Source organism: Neodiprion virginianus, chromosome 6, assembly GCF_021901495.1.
Source record: "Neodiprion virginianus isolate iyNeoVirg1 chromosome 6, iyNeoVirg1.1, whole genome shotgun sequence".
NCBI lineage: Eukaryota > Metazoa > Arthropoda > Insecta > Hymenoptera > Diprionidae > Neodiprion > Neodiprion virginianus.
In genome coordinates, this window is record NC_060882.1 from 10,245,153 (window position 1) to 10,265,322 (window position 20,170).

The 20,170-nt window shown below is 43.2% G+C and overlaps 1 protein-coding gene across 2 annotated transcripts in view; it reads right to left on the reverse strand.

Moving 5' to 3' along the window:
* Window positions 1-20,170, reverse strand: part of LOC124307660 (ubiquitin carboxyl-terminal hydrolase 48-like) — a 59,748-nt gene that overhangs the window by 24,140 nt on the left and 15,438 nt on the right. For both annotated transcript variants that reach the window (XM_046769589.1, XM_046769588.1), the window contains exons 12-14: window positions 11,848-11,955; window positions 9,394-9,503; window positions 186-316 (exon numbers count right to left, since the gene is read on the reverse strand). In XM_046769589.1, coding sequence (XP_046625545.1) covers window positions 186-316; window positions 9,394-9,503; window positions 11,848-11,955 — 349 coding nt within the window. The remainder of the gene's footprint in view (window positions 1-185; window positions 317-9,393; window positions 9,504-11,847; window positions 11,956-20,170) is intronic.

Below are 20,170 nucleotides of genomic sequence, written 5' to 3' on the forward strand. Positions count from 1 at the left end.
TATGAAAAGACCAAGTGACTTACGTTGCGCGCACACATACAAAGCAATGGTTCTAACCTAGCGTATCGAAGTCGTATCGAACGATTAGAGAGTTGGCCATGAGCAGGAATGGCAGATATACACGTATCGAGACAATATTCTGTGAATAAAGTAAACCACAATAATTCAGGCAACGAGGTACTCACCTCAGTATCGTCTTCCGTTTTTCCGTCCTCGCTATCGTCGACGCACTTGACGTATATTGTCGCCCTTTCGTATTTCAAACTCTCCAACCGCTCCTGTTCTACCCTCGCCAGCATACAGACAGCACAGGGTTCTGAAAAATACATAAATTTTTTCCCGTTCAAATTTATCAGGGAATGATGAATGTACTGACAGTTAGCAAGAACCGTTAACGATAATTGCAATCAGGGAATCAATCTGTTTTCGTTTTATTAACTTCTCGCTGAGGGAGCAACAGGTAGGCATATTACCTACTTCTCGACAACTTTCCAAAACTCCTCTACATTCATTTATATTCATCGTTTTATCCGGTTAAAAATTCCTCAATTGACTCCCACCTATTCCCGGACCGGCATTAAACGAAGCGTCGCGATGTTTTTAGGGCTTCAATGCTTTTTCGTTCGAACAAAGTAATCACCAACTATAATATTCATAGTGAAAAACAATGATTGTATGAAATACTACGTTGAGCTACTATCAAAATGCTATTTTTGCCTGGATTTAAAAAAAATGTCGACATTATAATTTTTTTTAAATGAGGGTTTTAAGACTTGTTATTAATTGTACCGTTCAACATGTCGTATTTTAGTATAACAATGAACATTAACTGTCGATTAATCACTCGTCGCCTTGTTGGAGATTAAAAGTTTTGTGTAGTTGAGCCATTGCTGAATTTTGAAATATTCCTCTTAGGATTTTTGTAATTTCGCAAAACGTTATCGACAAGTTTTAAAAATTTCAAGCTTCAAGATTTTATCATCGATCCGACTAATCAACATTTTCAGATAATAAACAAATATACACTTTAGCAGTTTACAAGGTTAAATATATTGATAAAGAAGTAAATAAAGAATTGAAAATTAGTGATATTTTCGATGGAACAGTCACTTTCGGTGAAATTCTCCAAAAAACTGTCTATCGGTAACTTTCGTATAAGGCATGCGTGTTTTTGCTGTGAAATTTCATTTCTTTTCAGCATGGCAGTCGAGCTCTCCAGAGCGGGGTGACAAAGAGCACGATTTCCTAGGCGGTAAACGACGTAAAGTACAGTAATCACCCTCGGGGAGCCTGGCTGACCCGTTCGCACCCTCGCCAAGAGGATGGACCCTTCCCTACACCTAGTTTCGTATATCCGAGATTTCATCAGCGAAGCCTCCACCCTGAGGAGCGTTAAGGCCAGCGACGACCGCATCGACTACTCCCCGTTGCCCGGAGCTCTTATCCATGTATAATAGATTGCTTATGGTGGTGATTAATACGGTAATTAATAATATAGGGTGACCAGGGAGTAAGAAGCGACCATTGTTACCGGCTGGACACGACAAAAACCGCTTCAACTTTGGCTACGCTAGCGAGCCTCGAGTGTTACGTCATGTTCAGACAGTTTTCCAGGCGGGGGGTTGGGAAAATGGGAAATGGGGTGAAATTGGATCGCGGTTGGAAGGGGTTCGGGCTAACCTGACGCATTCGAATGTCCGCCGCCTTCTCCCGACTCCCACCTCCTCCCTCTCCTAATTACTATGCCACCCTGCGATATCGGATAGGACAACCAGATAGAGCCACCGGAATCACGCGCCTGAGAAATACGGCGAATCTAAGCTAATAAGGGGTATCCCCTGATTTTACCTTTGCCGATCTCCACCCGTCCCTGCCTTCCTCTACCGTATTCCTTTTTCCATCCTTGCATATATTAATTGCACCATACCTGTACCCGTACAATTGTAACGCTAGTTATTTGGCTTTGCAACGGACGAGAAATTGGACATATAAAACCATTTGACGCTAAAGTATAACTTTGTCGGATCGTAGTGAAAATTGAAGGGACGCGAAAAGTTGAGATCAACGAAGAGTTCTCTGTAAATAAGTCTTGGTTTAGTGACAATACGGATTCTTTAAATTCTTCATTTAGGGTGCAATTCAATTGTCGTACCGATTTTCTCCAACTTGGTGAATTGCGATTCAGAATGGTATATTCGCAATAACGAAGGAAGAAGCAATTCCGAGTACCGAAATGTTGAATTCAAGGACCACTCAATTATCACTATTTACTGTTATCGCGTCGTAACGAGATGTCTCCTGTGATAATAGTAATAAAGTCGAGTTCGCCTCCTCGTGCGAAGAGGGCGAGTAGTTGACGCACTTAAATATAATATCCATTCGGCAGGAAGATAATATATCTATGTACGCGACCGCGTATGGGTTTAAGGTACACGAAACGCGGTAAACGAACCGTTCCACCCCATTCGCACAACGTAAGGGTTGTATAAATGGAGCCACGGCACTTGGAAGTGTTATGCCAAGAAATGTAGCCTCGAAGGATAGACACTTGAAAATAAACAAACAGCTTCCCTCCGTCGCGGCGTCTACACGCGTCTGTTCTCGCCTGCGTTTCCATCGCCGTCTATGTCTCACTCGGGCAAAAATCGTTCTCGCATACCGTTACGCGTCTAGGCTAGTCGACGTGGGTAATCTAAACAGCGGTTATCGCCGCGCGAGGAGTTTCGCTAGGAAAACGTCGAAGGATACACACGTACAATAGGCCCGGTGCTCGACGTATTTCCCTAAAGTGCCATTGGAAGGCAGTCAAACCATAAAAGGGAAGTGCAAAAACTTTGACGGGACAAAGTTTGCCCAAAGCGTTTCGGCGGTCTTGGTTTTCATTTCAACCGTCCCGCGTCGTTCGGCAACTCCGTTATCCCGTGTGATACGTATACGTAAATGTTGCGTGTACGTACACGCCGAACAGCCGGAGGGAAATTTTCCGGCAATAAGCAAAGTAGAAACTGCAAAAGTTGAGGGAAAATTCGGACAATCTTACGGCGAACGGTTGACAATTTTTATACATAAAATGACGGGTCCGAAATTGAGCTCGAATCGATCGCGAGGGCCAAAGCCATGCAATCGTCGTGCGTGGCCCCCGGAGGGACGAGTCGATGCATCCAGATTTTCACATACAATCTTAAAGACTAATTAGGTATAATAAATCAAAATGTGGACAGACACGGAGCTGAGACGGACAGACGGAGAGACAGACAGACGGACGAATGGACGGGAGAACCGCGCGACTGAGAAAATCCTCGGGAGAATTAGTGAGGGGTGTTTCGAGGGAAGAGAGAAAGAGAGAGACACGGGTAAGGGCTGGGAGGGAGAAAAAGAAGTCGCGAGGGGGGGGGGGGGGACGAAACGGTAAAACAAAAAAGGATCGCGTCATGGGTAGACGCACGGAATTGTCTCCGAATGCCTCGAGGCTGGGATGACGAGTCCAGCTGAGTCTTAGAACGATGGTATTTTAAGTGTGTATAACTATACAAGTTGTGTATGGATCATAAAAAGACGCTGCAGCTCCGTCGTCGAACTCTCGAGACCTAACCGAAATTTCGCATGAGACGTGAAAATTCCGGAGTAACCCCGATAAAAGTGGCGAAACACAGTTGCGAAATACGCATCGAGAAAAATTTTTATTTTTTTAGTAACCATGCAGTCATTGACTGTGTCATTTTTTCACTATAACCAAAAAATACAGTCTTGGGTATAAAATAAAAACCACTTTTGTAACCATAACCAGAGAATCTAATTCGTCTTACTATTCTTTTTTTTATTATGATCATTCGTATGATATTTTCTTGCAACTGTTGTGACGATGTGATGTTTATGCAATAACGAATGGATGTTTGCTCGTGCCTTGTTCAATCAAAACAATCCAGTATTAAACTAAAAATAAAAAAATAGTTTGAATGTTGCAATAACCCGAAAACGTAGTATCAACACTTATCATAATCACACCAAGTATTTGCTTACGCCACCATTGTCGCGCACATTTCACTAGAATTTTCTGGTAACTATATACAACAAATGAGATTATACTAAGTGTGGTCAAACCGTATCGCGTATTACGAGCGTATCCAGCAAGCCCGGGGCACAAATCAAACTGGCAATTCCAGCGGGGCCTGGAGAAGGCGGGGCGTAGTGTCCTTCCTGTATCACAAAACATATCTCGACAAAGGATTAATATTCGGATGGCGTTTAGATTTAGAACACAAATTTGTAGATTAGTTTCCTCTAGGAAGTGCGGTCAGGCGAGATTTAGCCTCCCTGCAGCTCTGCCACGAGAAGGTGGTGCCATCGCCGCGACGAGAAGCGAAGCGACGGTACGGAATGGGGTGGTCAGTCGGCGATATTTGTTACCGCCACAAGTGTTACGGACAAGTATCAATTTATGCATTAGCTAAGTGTACCGCTTCCATAACTTCCCTCTTGATTCTCAACAGACTTGCTAAATTGATCGGCGTAATCTTGCGCCCTCGCGACTGACGAATTAGCAATGATCTCCGTTTAGTTTAGTGTCGGACTTCGGACGATTTTTCCAAACACGAAACAAACCTCTTGAAAGGTGAGGATGAAATTCAAAAATTCGGTCAAAGCATTGCTGGGGAAAGTAAGTTTTTCAAAAAGTATCACGAACTTTACGACAATTGACGAATGCTTGTAGTATAAAGAGCGTTGTAGTGATATTAATAATTTAATTCGATGATAATTGATACCTAATTACAAAACAATTTTACACTCATTGTCGTAGTACATCGTTCGAAACCGTGACTGCTGCTCAAAATGAAACACTGCGAACACTCTTTACAAAACTACCGATTTGCCAACTCCCTCCGATATATGATTATATGAAAATTCTTTTCAGGATTTATTTGACAAGACAATAATCAGCTCGGGAAGTAGTCTATAACTCCGTTTCTAGTACCCACTTCCTTTTCCTTTCCTCCTGAAACTTTTTTCTTCGAGTAGCGATAGTTGTTTCCACACAAAAGTGACGGCAAGGCTTGAGTTAAATTCCGTAACTTTCGTACCGTCGAAGTACAACGTACGACGGGATGAGTAACGTATCCGTGACCGGACGAGGACCACCCTCTAAGCCCACAGACTCGTTAGCAGGTCCGTATCAGTCACCAAAACGCAGCCCCTAATTTTTTGTGACGCCAGGTTAGCCCGGCTTTGGTTAAGTAAGGTTAGGTTGCCCTTAAAATAAGCCAAATTGTCTGTTTGCTCTCGACATCTCCCGTTGTCCCTAGTGATTTCGTCCGATGTATACGCGCGACGTTGGCAATACCAATGCATGTTTAAACCGGGAAAACGTTTCCAATGGTTTCAAACGAAAACTAACTTCGCAACGTGTAACGAAAGCGTCTTACCATTCCGATTATCTCCGATATCTGGTCATAGATCTTAGACTTGACCCTTGGCAAACGTCTCCATTTTCTGACAACCGGCAATGATAGTCGGTTGTGGAGTGGAGAAAGCGTCCGAAACTCCGGACCGTCGGACGAGAAGAGAACCTGCGGAGGAGGACGGAACGGATCCAGCTGAAGCTGACGCTTTGCAATTCAAATGGGAATACGATAGGCCAACGCCGCATTTGACAAATACTGCAAAAAATTGGAACGCAAAGATGGACAAGACAATGGGATGTTTAAACCGGAGCAGTATTATCTTTACACAGTGTTTCAGCTCCGACGACACTTCGAGACGTACTCCTCGACCGCTCTGTCATCTCGTCTGAAAATTACCTCGAGCATCCGGGGCACAAATTTCCGGAGGATTTCCAAGCCGAGAAAAGGGATTTACGAAATAGAAATGATCACGAAACTCGGATCAAATAAATCCAATTCGAACGTTGTTCCAGGTAACGCGCACGATCATTGAATTGTTTCGTACGGCTTCCTGCCACCTTTTTATCTCGAGTTATAACCACTCGGGCAACCAATTGTTCCGACGAGTTAAGATCGGATACCCAGAAAGGGTTTAACTGCTTTCTAAGTAATAATGCAGCTAGCGCGGCGTGCCTATACCCCCATAACCTTTGATTGCTGCTGAATTTTTCCAAAGGAATGGTCGAGAGCAAGAAACAGAGGGAAAAAACGACTGGCAACAATGCGTCAACCGTAGAGTGTATACTGTCTTCGATGGAAGCGCACCTGCCGTTGTTGAAATGCGTGCTGAAAATATCGTTGCGATAAGTATACCGATAACAGCGCTGAGGTCGAACTTTTTTTCGTTTCTTTTCTTTTTTTTTTTTTTTTTACACAAACACCAAAATACATGCAGCAGGCATAAATCGAATGACGTAGATCGCGACGAAAGTCTTCCACTCCGAAAACCGTTAAGGCGCGTGGAATAACTTGTCTTTTGAAAGTCCCTTAAGCACGTTTTATCCTTGTTTTATCTTATTCTCTCCGCCCCATAGGCCCTTCTAACACACGAAGCGCGCACCCCAAGTCGAGCATCGGTCATCCGAACGCACCATTTAATCCCAGTCGAAAGCCACCCCCCGCTGACCGAGCTAGGAAGCCGTCAACCCCGCGAGGCAGGGGCAGAGGGAAGAGAGAGAGGGATTTCTCTCGGACGGGATAAGGGGCCGTCGGAAAAGGCACTAATTTGCTCCTGTGAAATTGTCCTGCAACGTTTATATCTATCGCTTTCCGGCCCGGGGCTTTCCTCCCCTAAATACGCTGCAGCTTTCTTCCGTACGTTTGACTTTCGAAGTGTTCGCGGTATCGCCGCGCAGCTCAATTTAGATTAGAGAGTCCGAATGGTGACGCGGGGTGATTAGGAACGATGTGCGCCATTTTTGGAATTAATACAAAGAAATTTCGAGGTTCGCATAACACCCATATTTTTCAGTAAAACAAACTACTTAACCGAGGAAAGATAGAAAATTGTTTGAGAGGTAAGATCGGGCCGTTAATTGGAACTTCTGCAGAGTTTCGTAAACGAGATAAGTATTTTCTTCGTAACGATAAGGTAACGAAAGGTAAGGGGGTCTTCCTAACTAAGTTTGCATCAGCGTTAGCTGGATCTCTTGCAGGTAAGAGGATTACGTATAGACTTTGTTGTGGTATTTCAAGATCTTCGTTACTGAAATAATTATTCTAAAATGATCTTATTCCCGCTTATGCCGTAGTTGCGACGACAACGAATTTCTAGAATTCCCTTAGATGTTAACCACTTCTTAGTGAATTAGCTTTAAAACTGATTGTGAGCATTAGACGAGTCCGGGTCCCTCCGTGTTCGACTCTAGTTAAGATGAACACTAAAGCTGACTTTGATTAACGCGTCGTCGGTTACAGGTAATTGGCTTTCCTGAACTCAACAACTACGCAGAGTCACCGTAATATTTTCAAATTCCTAATCAGCACTAGAATAGAAATGTCAAAAATTATTTCTGTTCAGACTTCGGTATACGTTTCTTCAAATTCAATTATCCAAGGTTCAAACTTTGGCCGATGTATCAGCCTGTACTACACCTCATAGGCTGATTCGGTGACTGCATAGCGGAAGTTTGGATATGAGCCGGCCTGGGGCTGAAAGAAAACGTGATAAAAAAAAAAAAAAGAAGTCGAAGGAAATCTGTCGGGGCCACTATTGCTCGAGGCTGATATCAGGATCGAACATTAATCTTTCATTCATGGGGTGACTTCGGAGTTATGAATGAAACTTGTGCCTCCTTTTAATATATCCCTGGGCTCATTTTTGCTAACGTGAATTCGATTTTGATCGAAGACGCGTGAGTTCACGTCGACGCGTTATACCTTCCGCAGAAAGACTGACCAGCCTATAACGCTCGCTACTAACCGGTGTTTGACAATAACGCGCGACTAGCCTGAAAGGGTAGCAAAAATGATAACAGGAAGACACCCACGCAAGGCAAGAGGACATATTTATCAGTACCGTCGAGACTGTCTCGTTGAATTAACTCTTCGTGTTTTGTCCTCGAAAATTACAAATGATCGGGTTATTGCGTACATTTGCTTCAACGAAAGGGTCCCACCGGCTCGATCCTTCGTTCGCTATCTGCTCTCTGGTGTACGCGGATCGTATTAACGACGCGTGGTGCATTATGCTTATTTGCACAATGGGCAGCGCAACTCACGAGCACCTGACCGACACACTGTGGGTGGATATGAGGGATGCTTTTCCCAACAGATAAATACACCTATAATCGTCATGCGGAAGTTCCGGGTAGCTTCGAGTCTCCTGATTGCTTTAATCGTCGGTTGGCCGACGGTAAGTACGGATCTCGAGAGGTTTGGGAGAGGTGTGATACAGGAGAAGGAAGTGCAGGAGAATCGGGGGTTTACTTCCGGGTTCGCTACCGCCGACTTTATGCTTCGAGAAGTTTTTCTCTCGGTTAATTTTCAAGAGATACTTCTTAATTATAACGAGACACTTTGAAGGGAGGAACCGCCTAAATTGTCACCGTGTCTGACGAGGACTTTATGGAAATGATGCTTAATGTCTTCTGGCATTATCCCTACAGCTACGTCATCTTGTGTAGGGTACGCGGGGACCTCGCCGTGTACTTGATACATACGTACGTACATACTTAGCATGCACTTTGGTAAATGCTCGAAATAGGAGGAGGAGGAGACGGTGGCTACGTAACAATCTAGACGAGTATTTACATAATGACACTTGAATTAGCCTGAAATTAATTGCCGATAAGATCGAAATGCCCGGAATACAAAAGTCATTAGTTATCCCGGCCGAAACCTTGCGATTAGACAAATTGATATGTTAATTTCACCCTGGGATATACTCCAACGTTCGAGTTGATATGTTAATTCCTAGCTTGGACATGTATTTCAACCATTTTTTTCTAATTTTATTTCTCAGCATTTCGCGTTTTCTTTGCGTCTCCTCAGAACATACATACATACATTTCGTTTTTACTTCTTCAAGAAGAAGCAAAGCAACTACTGCGACTTGCCGAACCTTATCGAAATCCTGAATCATTACGAGCACAAACTTAATTCCTTGCAGTGAAAGAAATCCACCATAATTTGCCCAAGATATTCTTCTACGCAACAAACGACGATATCCGTCAAACAAAACTATACGTTGGTATATAGCCGTGTACCAACGACTGCAACGTCTGACATTCAAGAAACGCATAATTAATCTTGGACTATGTATAACGTATAATGCAAATCGTGTCAGATTTATCGACGAAACGGACCAAAATCAAGTGGCGAATATCAAAGCACCGTTCTCGATATTATTGGAAAGCGATTAGATTAATTTCTGCAAGAAGTTTTGGTGACTCATCGCGTGGAATTCGAAGCTTGCGTACAACACGAATGGCGAAAATTAGTCCATTCAACTCACCGGGGACCGAGATTATCTGGCGCTCGCTGTTCCTCCTGAGGGTGATGGCGTGATCGACCTGATAATGCTGCGTCAGTTTGACCCACTCCTCGGTATTCACGATGCTGAATCTGTAACAAAGAAAAGTTGCGTTGCAGATGCTGGATCAATCAATGGCAGGCTGCAGGTGCAGCTGACGATAAAACGCGAACGGCGATAAATGAACCGGTGGAATTCACACCCTGCGAAGGAATTCTCAATTTTCCTAGTTTACAGTTTAGATCGAGGCTAGGAACGGTTTTTGCCATACCCCGTCCTTAATTATACCGCAAATTAGAAATTTCTTGCAGACCCAGAGACGGACGCGGAGTCCTGGCTTTTTGCTCCGCAGATCGAAACCATCTGCCCGTGGAAGCGTGGATTTTAACTTTGAATTCGCTGAATTATTTCCACCAAACGAACCGGAGAAGGTTAAAAAGGTTTTTGGCACGCTGGTTGAATTCGTCGTTTGAAACAATCTGTAAGGTATACCCTACGCGAAATCCCGTAAGGCCTATTCTTAATTTTCAACAGATGCGCGATCAGTTCGAGACACGGGTTAACGATACTTGTGCGCATATATAAATACGTATACACGTATCCGAATCTCTTGTACATATATATGTTTTCATTTTGTAATTAGCTATGCGGCATTAATTTTCATTCAGCGCAATATGCCGTCGCGCGCGCGGTCTCATTTGAATTTTCCCTTGACAAAAACAGTTGACGAGCATATTGCCGCATATTTGCCTAACGGTTGAATGATGAGTGGCAAAAACTTGTTAATTTAAACATTATCGATCTCCGTTTAAATGCACTCGAGGAAAATAAAATTTACATTATGCATACCCCGATCGACGGATATTACCTATCTCTACCTTATAACCTATCTATCGTACGCTTGTAGAGATTCTCGTTTTTATAATACATGCAAGTATTTTATGAAATTTCCTGTTCTTATAGCGTTTGCATAAAAAAAGAAAATCAACCGACGGAGGAGAGAAAATTAGTTTAACGGAATGATAAAATAATTTCTTCATACGAAAATACAGAAAGTGTTTTTAGAAAATGAATTGTTTCTATTTATACGTGAAAAACGCAGCTAATATGTTTAAAAAAAAGAAAAGAAAAAAGAAATCTGTACGAGTTACAGAACTTTGATAGATGAAAAAAAATTGCTAACCATATAGATCCTCAAAAGTGTAGTACTTTTAAAAATTAGAACACATTTATATACCACTAGAGAAATTTAAAGTTTTTCCTGTTTCTATCGTTTGAAAAAAAGTTTGATCAAACGTACAGCGAACAACTGAGTCGAAAAATTTGGCTAAAATGTGTACAGGCGAAATTCTCGGTCTATTTGCTAGTCGCGGTACGTGTCACGTTATATGTACACAATACGAAGAGAGTGAGAGGACCTTTTTCGTCCGGTAGTTATGGGTAGAAAATTCCGGATTTGAACGTGAGCGATGCGGTGAAAAAAGTTGTTCAATTAAGCATCACCGCGTGCATGGATCGAGGAAGGCGGCGGTGCAGAAACGAACCGTCCGTATTATACGATCCTTGGATAACATACAGCAGACGTACAATACGTGCACATGCATAATAAATCCGTGCGTGTATACATTCAAATATATACATACATGCATAAACGTACAACATCATATATAGTAATATATAGGCATATGAGGGGCGCGGGCGGGGAGAAATGATTTTTTAACGGTGTTCAGCGAAGTTGGCGAGACCGCGACTTGGCCTCGGCATCCTCGTCGCTATCTTAGTCCGATAGTGGACAATGGCTTGGCATAATGGTCAGGGGTTGCCCCCGAGGGCGTGCGGGTGACACCAGTGCGTATCCATCACTGGGAAGCGTTTCGTTGGGGTGGAAACTTGGTCCTTTCACTTTATAATACAGCGCGTGTGTCTCTCTCAAGAAAATCCGCGGGCATGCAAAGTGTTTCTAGTCGTTGGGTTACGGCATGGCGGCATGGCAAGGAGGGAAGAGTCAACTTCTCGGGAAAATTTCACTAGGTTCAATTTTTCTTGCTTCCTTTCCTTCTTTCGCTCTTTTATAGAAATAAGAATACCGCGCTGTGTGTGCGTGATACGTCTGAACGAATCGTCTGGATTTGACGCTGATTGATTCGCCTAATTTTTTTTACCGTACTTAAATCGGATCTTTAGAGAGTGTGCGTAGCGTCGTGTCTATTTGTTCGAAGAAAAATTCGCAAAGAAGACTGTAGTTAATTTGTGCTGAATTATTGAAAGCTTTTAAACGCTAATGACGGGATTCCGAATGCAAGTTGGTTAAAAATTTACAAACGTACAGTTAAACATGGTGGGCGCTACTTTTTTTCGTTTTAAATGGTGCCGACTCGCATCGCACGTCAACCTCGATCAGACCGAGCCTTACTGAAATAAACCACAAACACTTACTGTTCGTTAACGCCGCTGGGATGGTAGAGGAGTCCCTTGTGCGGTTCGCAGAGTAGTACCGAGTTTTGAATTCCCGGCGGTGGCGTTCGAGCGTAGATTTCCGCGTAGCTGAAACAGTGTTACAAGAAAAATTATTTGAAGAAACATTTAATCAACGGATGGAATTTCAAAAACAAAACAAATTAGCTGCGATGGAAGATTGAAGTGTTAAAGAAGAAGGCAAAAAACATTCCCCGGAGCGACTTCTTACACTCCACAAACCGCAGCCCGGCTCCTCAATACGTTCATTTGCCAATCACAAAATAGCGCGTTGCATCGGTAGAATTATTTTTCACAGATTTACAGCTTGAATAAATTTTTCTTTTTTTTTGTCAACAATTTACCATCATTGAATACAAGTGTCTCATAACTTTTCAATGATAAACTTCCGCAGTTATGCATGAAATTTGTTTTTTAAATTTGCAAACTTGTAAACGTTGGAAACAATTCCAAGTTCATCACAAACAAACGTCTGCAGCTATTCTCAAGAATTTAAAAAACAACGATTGCGGACCTTCAAATCAACGGGCTCTGAAGAACTAAAAATTGATCAGGCTTACAATTAATTTTAACATCACTTGAGTTGTATAAACCGTGAAAGCAGTCGTTCCGCAGAGGATGAGAAATGCGGATATCTGATAAATATTCATCCATTCCCGGTTGTCAAGTCGCAGCTCCCTTATGAGATACCATGAAACATCTTCCGTCCCTCGTACGAGTAATTACTGGAGTACGAGTAGGATCGGGCCGTTGTCAGGTGGAGAACAATGTTTACGCATACTGGAGCCTACCGCCGGGGATATCTCTGGGGTATAATTCCGTTACGAGCGGAAAAATTTCGCGACAAAAGTTGAACAAAGCATCGAAAAAACGTAAAGGGCGGCAGGGTGGCGGAAGGGGAGGTTGTCTGTAATAAGGGGTTGCGGACGGGCTCCGTCCCCGGCTGTTCGCGTGTTTGAACAAGCCTCGTATAATTAATACCTATCTGCCTCGACAACGCTGGGCATCGTTTCCGCCGACGGCCGGGAGAACCTCCGACGACAAACATGTCGACTCTTCGCCAGTTGTAGGTACGCACCTACGCGTGTCAATCGCGCCCTAATCCACCCTCGCCGAGTTTTCCACTTCGCGCAATAAAGAAGTTATGGTAGGTGGGTACGATTAATTGAGGTGTGATTTCCAGAAGGGTGTTACAGAAAACAATAATTTGCGTCTTCCCACCATAGCACACCCTAAAAAGTTTGTTCAGGTCGAAAGAAAGGTTCTGTCGAAAGATAAACGTTCTACGTTATGTGGAAGATCGCGCTCGGTTGATTTCTCGCTTTTGTACGTTTGAATTTATGCAGTATCGCGAATAATTTTGTTTTTTACTGCTTACGTCAATCGTAATATCAACTTACGTCACGAAGAAAATCCATACCTGTAGTATCGAGTCTCTAATACATGATGCAGAACTGTATCTGACGACATTTCCATTATTAATTCAATCTCATAAAATAGTTATAATTTAATACGAACTTTTAATTTAGGACAATGATTCCCGAATGATATATCGTTGTGTTATGGATCGTGGTCTTTGAGTTGAAAATAAATGTCAGGAAAGAAATAATAATTGAAGTGTTTCAATGTGTTTTTTTTAAATTCAAATTCAAATTCAAAAAAAAAAAAAAATTGTAAAAAAATTGAAAAATCAAATGAGCGCCATCTTCAACATAACATCGAACGTTCATCTTTTCACAGAATCCTTCTTTCGACCTAAACAAGCTTTTTAGGGGGTGCGCCGGTGAAGTCTTAAATTATTTTTGTCTGAAACACCCTAATGTATATATATATATATATATATATATATTCACATCTGAGCGAAAGGGATACTCCAATGATGCTACTACCCTTCAAATTCACTACCCATACAGTCAAATATTCGCACTTCCGATGATATGTGAAGCTGGGTATAAAGTCACTGCATAGATGCCCGTCTTCAAGTACAGGTATTGATTCCTTCACGATTTGCGGATTGCCGAGAAAACTTTCGGTACGGATTTCTACAGGCAATCAGTTTGCGTGAACTAAATTTCCAGATTGATCCCAAAAATTGTTCTACAGTATTCCACGTCGGTTAATTTGAACGTCAAATTTTTCACAGTGTTCGCTTCAGTTTGAAGATATCTACAAATTATCTCGTCAACGCGTGAAACCCGCGGTACGTCGGGTAACGTTAAAAAGCTCATGGGGCGTATTAGGGTTGAAACTACACGCGTGAATAGATCTTGCAGTTCCCGCACGCATATGAATTTCGTTACAAAGTGTAACCGCGACTGTTTTTAGAGAAAGTAGGCACGTGTGACGCAAAGCTGAACGTAAAACACGTCAGGGTTTGTACCGATTTCACGAATAGCGGCGATGCACGTACGTTTACCGACCGTTGCCGTCGTCACGTCAAGGTACGAAGGCTCGTTCGTGCAAAGCGAGATCGAATCGTGTGTCCCACAATGAATTTGCGTAAAAGGTTGGTACATACGTAAACAGGGATAATACAATAATTCGACGTTGGATAACGAAGGATTTTGCGGAGGTGCGGAGCCGCACGGACGAGACCTCGTCCCCCTTCTTCTCTCCTCTCTCTCTCTCGCTCTCAATTTTCCCCGGCAAGGTCGCGACATATAACGGTCCTACAGGTATATCTTGCGGTTGGCGTGTTCCCCGGGAGACAAGGAAAAGGAGTCGAAACGGATTCGGCCTATTAGCCGTGCGTCGCCGGGTAAATGCGTAGTTGTAAGAGATATCTGTCTTTAAGGACATTATCTGGATACTCAGCGGCAGGGGTAGCAAAAACGTCCACCCCCGCGGTGCGTGAAAAATGATGCACAGCCCCAATCCCTGGCTCCCTCCTCCTCCTCCTCCTCCTTTTCCTCCTTCTCCTCCCCCTTCCCCGGGGAGGGAGGGATCAGGGCGGTCGACCAGCCGGAGGCTGAAGCCTCGAGGAAGGTTTTACCCTCCCTCCGACCCCGTCCTCATCCTGGTCCTTAGCTAGTCCTTCGCGCAAGGATACGGCTCTGCGTCGACGCCGCACACTGCATTATCCCAGGCGATTACGACTTTTGACAAGTTTATGTTGGAGGCAGGTGTATATGTAAGAATATGCTCATTTCTGTGTCGTTTTTCATGGGAAATGAGCATTGGACACGATGTTTCATATGTCAGTTTCGTAACGTAAAAGTGTTTAAAATCAGCCTGTAAATTCCTGGAACTCTCTAAGGTTACGCATTTTCGTAACGATGAACAATTAAGCATCCGTGAGTCAATCCAAACCGCCGGTACAAGTATTAATAAAGTTATCCTAAGGCGAGTGCTGAAAAATATCAAATTTCAAATCATACGTTGCACGACAGATATTTTTTTTCAAGGTTAAACCGTGAGTGAAGAATAAGAGGAGGATAGATGCTTTTTTCAGACTATAATTACAATAAACAAGAAAAAGTCTTGAAAGTTCTTAGGCTTGTCAGGCGAAACCTTGTCCTCGTATGAAAATGAAAATCAGTGTCACAGGGAATTGAGTTTCGCAAGAAGAAAGTCCGTTATACCGTATAAAAGACTGCGTTGTTCGGGGATAAATAAGTACCGATCTCGTTCGAACGTCGTATGCAATACTAATTGCAAGCCGATGACTTTGTAGGCAAATCGGATGAAAGACACGCGCGATTCAAGGGGGAGAATAAGGATCGGTAAATCAGAGGTGAAGACGCGCTTAGGAGGTGCAGAATGATATAACACCGGGGGAGTAATTCTGTCCTCGGTATAAGACGAATATAGTCAAGAGGGCAGCGACGGCACGGCGTTGGTGTGTATAGGGATCCCGGTCCCGGTCAGGAAAGCGCTGAAGAGGGCAGTCGGCGCGCATAGATGCATGGCTCGTGTATATCCCGGCCTCGTAAATCAGCGGTGGTGATATTAAAAGGTCGCTTATACGCGAAAACATAAGATTTATTTCTGCACGGCCTAGAGGGCCGAGGCCGAGAGCGAGAGAGAAAGGGAGCGGCGAAGAGAGACGGCTGGAGCGGAGGGAGAAACATCGGCGAACCCCTACGGTCAAATAATCGTGTCGTTTGTAGGGCGGTTTGTTCCTGCTAATATCGAGCCGCGAAAAAAAGATCAGGGAGAAATATATTAGCTCCGGAGAGTGCGAAGTATGTGACTCCGAGAGAGAATATTTTTATATAAATTTTAAGGCGGGTAATGCCAATGGTCCGAAGGGTTTTCCAAAAGTTAACAGGGTGGTAACATCTTTCTTCAAATAAAATTCCTTAATTTTTTTGCCAAGAAACTTAGAATGTCGGACTGATTTTATGACCAAAAGCTCCAGAAGTTGTGCACCGTGAATATGCATAAATTTGCATCCGAAATACACGTATTATTGTTTCATTTCGCATAAATAATTAGAAATTGAACAATAACATTTCCGAAATTTAGCTTAACTGAATTTACGAAGCATAGCTGCAGTTTGAAAACAATTTATAGAAAACTTACGTTTTTTCCTACGGTCCATCATAATTCCCTCACTTTTCCTGATAGACGAAACGAGATTACCTAACTATTCGCAGTCTGTTGCCACCCTGGTTAAACGCATATAAGATTCGGTATCAAAACCACGAACCATTCGACGCAATGCACGAAAGTTACTTGTCAGAATGTATGAAAGATTTGATTGGGATTGGTAATTCATTGCGAAAGAGTAAATTTCAGAGTGTGAAATGAACCACTGCCGTCTAAGAAAGACGAAGATTCATCTGTCAGTTTTGAAAATTCCGAAGAACTTTTCACCAACGTATGCAAACGACAGCTGGCTCGTAATTCGAGCAAAAACTCATATACAGTGAACAGATATTGCGGTCGTTAACAAAACACATTTTTGGTTTTACCGAGCAAGCAAATTCTTTCATCCACTCTGATATTACAGGCCTACGACCGAAACAGAATCGTGAGAAAACTTCTGCGAAACGATGAATCGGATTTTAGTCAGGAAACGAAAAAGTGCAAATAAACATGAAAGTTGTACTAATTTTGCCGGTGCATAAGAGCGAAGTTTACAGTTTCGGGCATAACGTTGTATACATACCTTCGTACGGCGTGTAAGAGTCGGGTAATGGTTTTTCGATATTTTCGAGTGCGTTTGAACCGGTCAGATGAGTCTCGGAGCGAGTATCGAGCTTATTAGACCGTTGTTGCGCTCCGGAGTTTTGGTTTTTATTTTCATTTCTTCATATCCAATAACCGAAGCCTATGTACGCGCGCGACTCGTCGCGGTTAGTTAAGGGCTGTCACCGTCGCCGTTCGTGCATAGAACAGGATATTATGGCCCAGCTTCAAATAATAAGATCTCAACCGCAATGACTGGATCACTACCATTTTTTGCCCCCCCCCCCCCCAAGATACTCTGTAAGCTCATAGCAGCCTCGGCCTCGACGATACCAACCGTGCTATATATCCAACACTGCTACCGCTCGTCGCGTGTACGACAGGAAACGTCCGACTCCTCCTTCGATTGGTTTCAATCGTTCACCACTCCTCGGGATTATATCGCCGCAGAGAAAATATCACCAGTTATACCGATATAAGTGGGCATAGGTAGGTAAGTAGACTCGTAAAAGCCGGGCGAACAACTATATCCGAGCTGTCTAATACTCGCTTTTTTTCCTTTCGATACTTTTTCAACTTTTCAACTTATACTCGAGATTACTATTTTACAGACGAGCGAACGTCGCTGATCGCTAAGCTGACCGCGGCCAGTCGTTGTAACTCATCAATTTTAATTACGAGTTTCTCTGACCACGCAATTGCAGACAGATGGTTCGAACGTTCTTCGGGGTCCGCTTGATGCTCGATGCAAATTTGCGCTGAATTATCCTCAACGTCCGTAAACAAGCCTCAACTACCGGGGCTCGTTCGGCAAAGAGTTACCACGGACCCACGGATGATGAAAATACGGGCAGCGAGGAAAGGCGTAATACCTGGGTGTAGTTAGAGAGGAACGGATAGTTGGGCGCTCGGAGGCAACATTGCGTCACTCGAATCATGTAGCAGGTACCCAACAACAGGGATACACAGGCCGGCAGACGTGCGCCGAAGCATAGCGAGAGACATGTTTTTCACGCGTATCTCAGTAGCGGCGAGGAGGTTGTAGTCAGTGGTCAGTGGTCATGCCGGCCGCACCGCGTGGCTCCTGCGTTTCATCCGTATAGATCGGCCGAGATCGGTTTCGAAAAATGGAGAAAAACCGAGAGGCGCATCGCTGACGAGTTTGCCTCGAGGCCTGCAGTGTGAAGAACCCGAGGCGGATGATGACCAGCTCAAGGTCTATAGACGAGGAACGTTAGCCTGACACATACGATATAGATATGCGATTCGCTAGGCTATACCGAGTCGGGTTCACTTGCCGATTTGCCGAAAATTCGATCGGGCGAGCCAACAGTATAACGCAGGTTTTAATTACGATGATTTGGATGATCGTCGAAGTTAACTGTACCGATGAAAAACGATATTACATCCAATTATCAGTTAAACGAGTGTAATTGAGAGGATCACAGGATTCGAGGCTACTCGTTCTACCGAATGGAAAAAACGAGTGCGACCAAAATTGCCTCGTTCAATAGTATGTATATTATAGTATATGCCATGAAATATGAAATATTATGTGGGAAACTTGAACATTTTGAAAATTCACAGCTCGTTAACAACTTCGGTCCTAGCTGGAAATTTTCAGCGTTGTTTGGGGATAAAATGAAGTATATTCCCTGAAAATTTCAAGCGATTTCGAGTTGATAGAAAAAAGTTACAGCTGTCTGAAAACGGCGATTTTTCAGAAATCAGTTGGTTTTGCGAGGCCGTATATAAAAAGGAACGTGGTAATTAATAATAATTCGTGTAGGTAGTGATAAAGTATACCTAGACGAAAAATTTGAGCCGTCGATTGGCCGTCTGCTTGGAAAATTCTTGACTTGGCAGCGTTTCAAATTTATGCGAAATTTTGCTAAAATAGTAGTTCATGAAAAGGGTCCCAATTAAACTGGATTTTGCTTTAGAGTAGAAAACTATTTTTTTCTTAAAAATACAAGGTCAGAAGAGGGAAACGCCGTTTCATTCGAGTCTTTAAGTCTCATAGAGCTCGCATGAAAAAATCATGAAAATAACTAAAAAATTGAATTATTAAAAATTTCAAAAATTTCTATAGCCACCAGATTTTCTTATATTAAGCTCAAATTTGAAGAATCGTCTTTTTTTATAACCTACTTTCTTGAAAAAAATCAGCAGCCGAATCGCTGACCCAAGCCCGCAGGCTGCGGTCGAAAAGTAATGGATCTACCCATATATGTTTAAACGAAGAAAAAACGTTCGATAAAAAGAATTTAAAAAAACCAGGTACACCGAATCGATCTTATATCATCTCGTGGGTGTCCTCGTCGATTCCAAAGTTTGAAATTAGATTTGGAACTATAAAATCCGCATTCTTGGGCACTTGTTTGAATCTCACAATGGAAGTGATACGTATAACAGTGTTACGGTCGTAATAGCTGCTGAATATTGAAAAACTAAATAATTGAGATTGTCATTTGCGTAATATTAATGAAATATTAACAAGTGAAATTTTGTGAAGATACCGTTGCTTCGACCCCCGTCCTCCTGCCCTTACCCTAATACGCAAACGTCACGGTTGAATCGCCTCTAATAGTCGAGTCGATACGCGATTACGTTACGTCGTTTTTACAACGGCTATTTGTTTAAAGAACTGTCGCCGCAAAAGTACACGAGGTAATTTTCGAATCGTCGAGGACAACAGGTAGCCAACGATCGGTTCGCGGGGCGCGAGGCCCGTTCGGTGTCGAGATGTAACGCCGCTGAGCGACGGTGTTTATAAAGCTCGGTTGAAAAAGTATCGACCGACAGGATGTCGATTATCGATGGTTTTTGCTCCGATTTCGTTTTTATCCGAGGGCATAATTAGCTTTCGTTGTTCTAGCACGCCCTGGTCTGGCTCCAGCTTCCGTTCGCGGACAAGTGCACCGATCGGGAGAAGCCGCTGCAACACCGGCCACTCTCCGAGTGCAGTTGGCTCTCGTCTTTTTCGTCAGCGTCTTGCGTTATACGCATGTACGACGGACGAACTCAAACTGCACTCTTTGCATTCGCTCGTACACACGTCCGCGGCATCATTCCGCGTTAAGCGCTTGTACCGCTCCGATACGAACGCGGTATGTGTCGATTTCACGTTAGACGCAAGCGAGCGAACGTA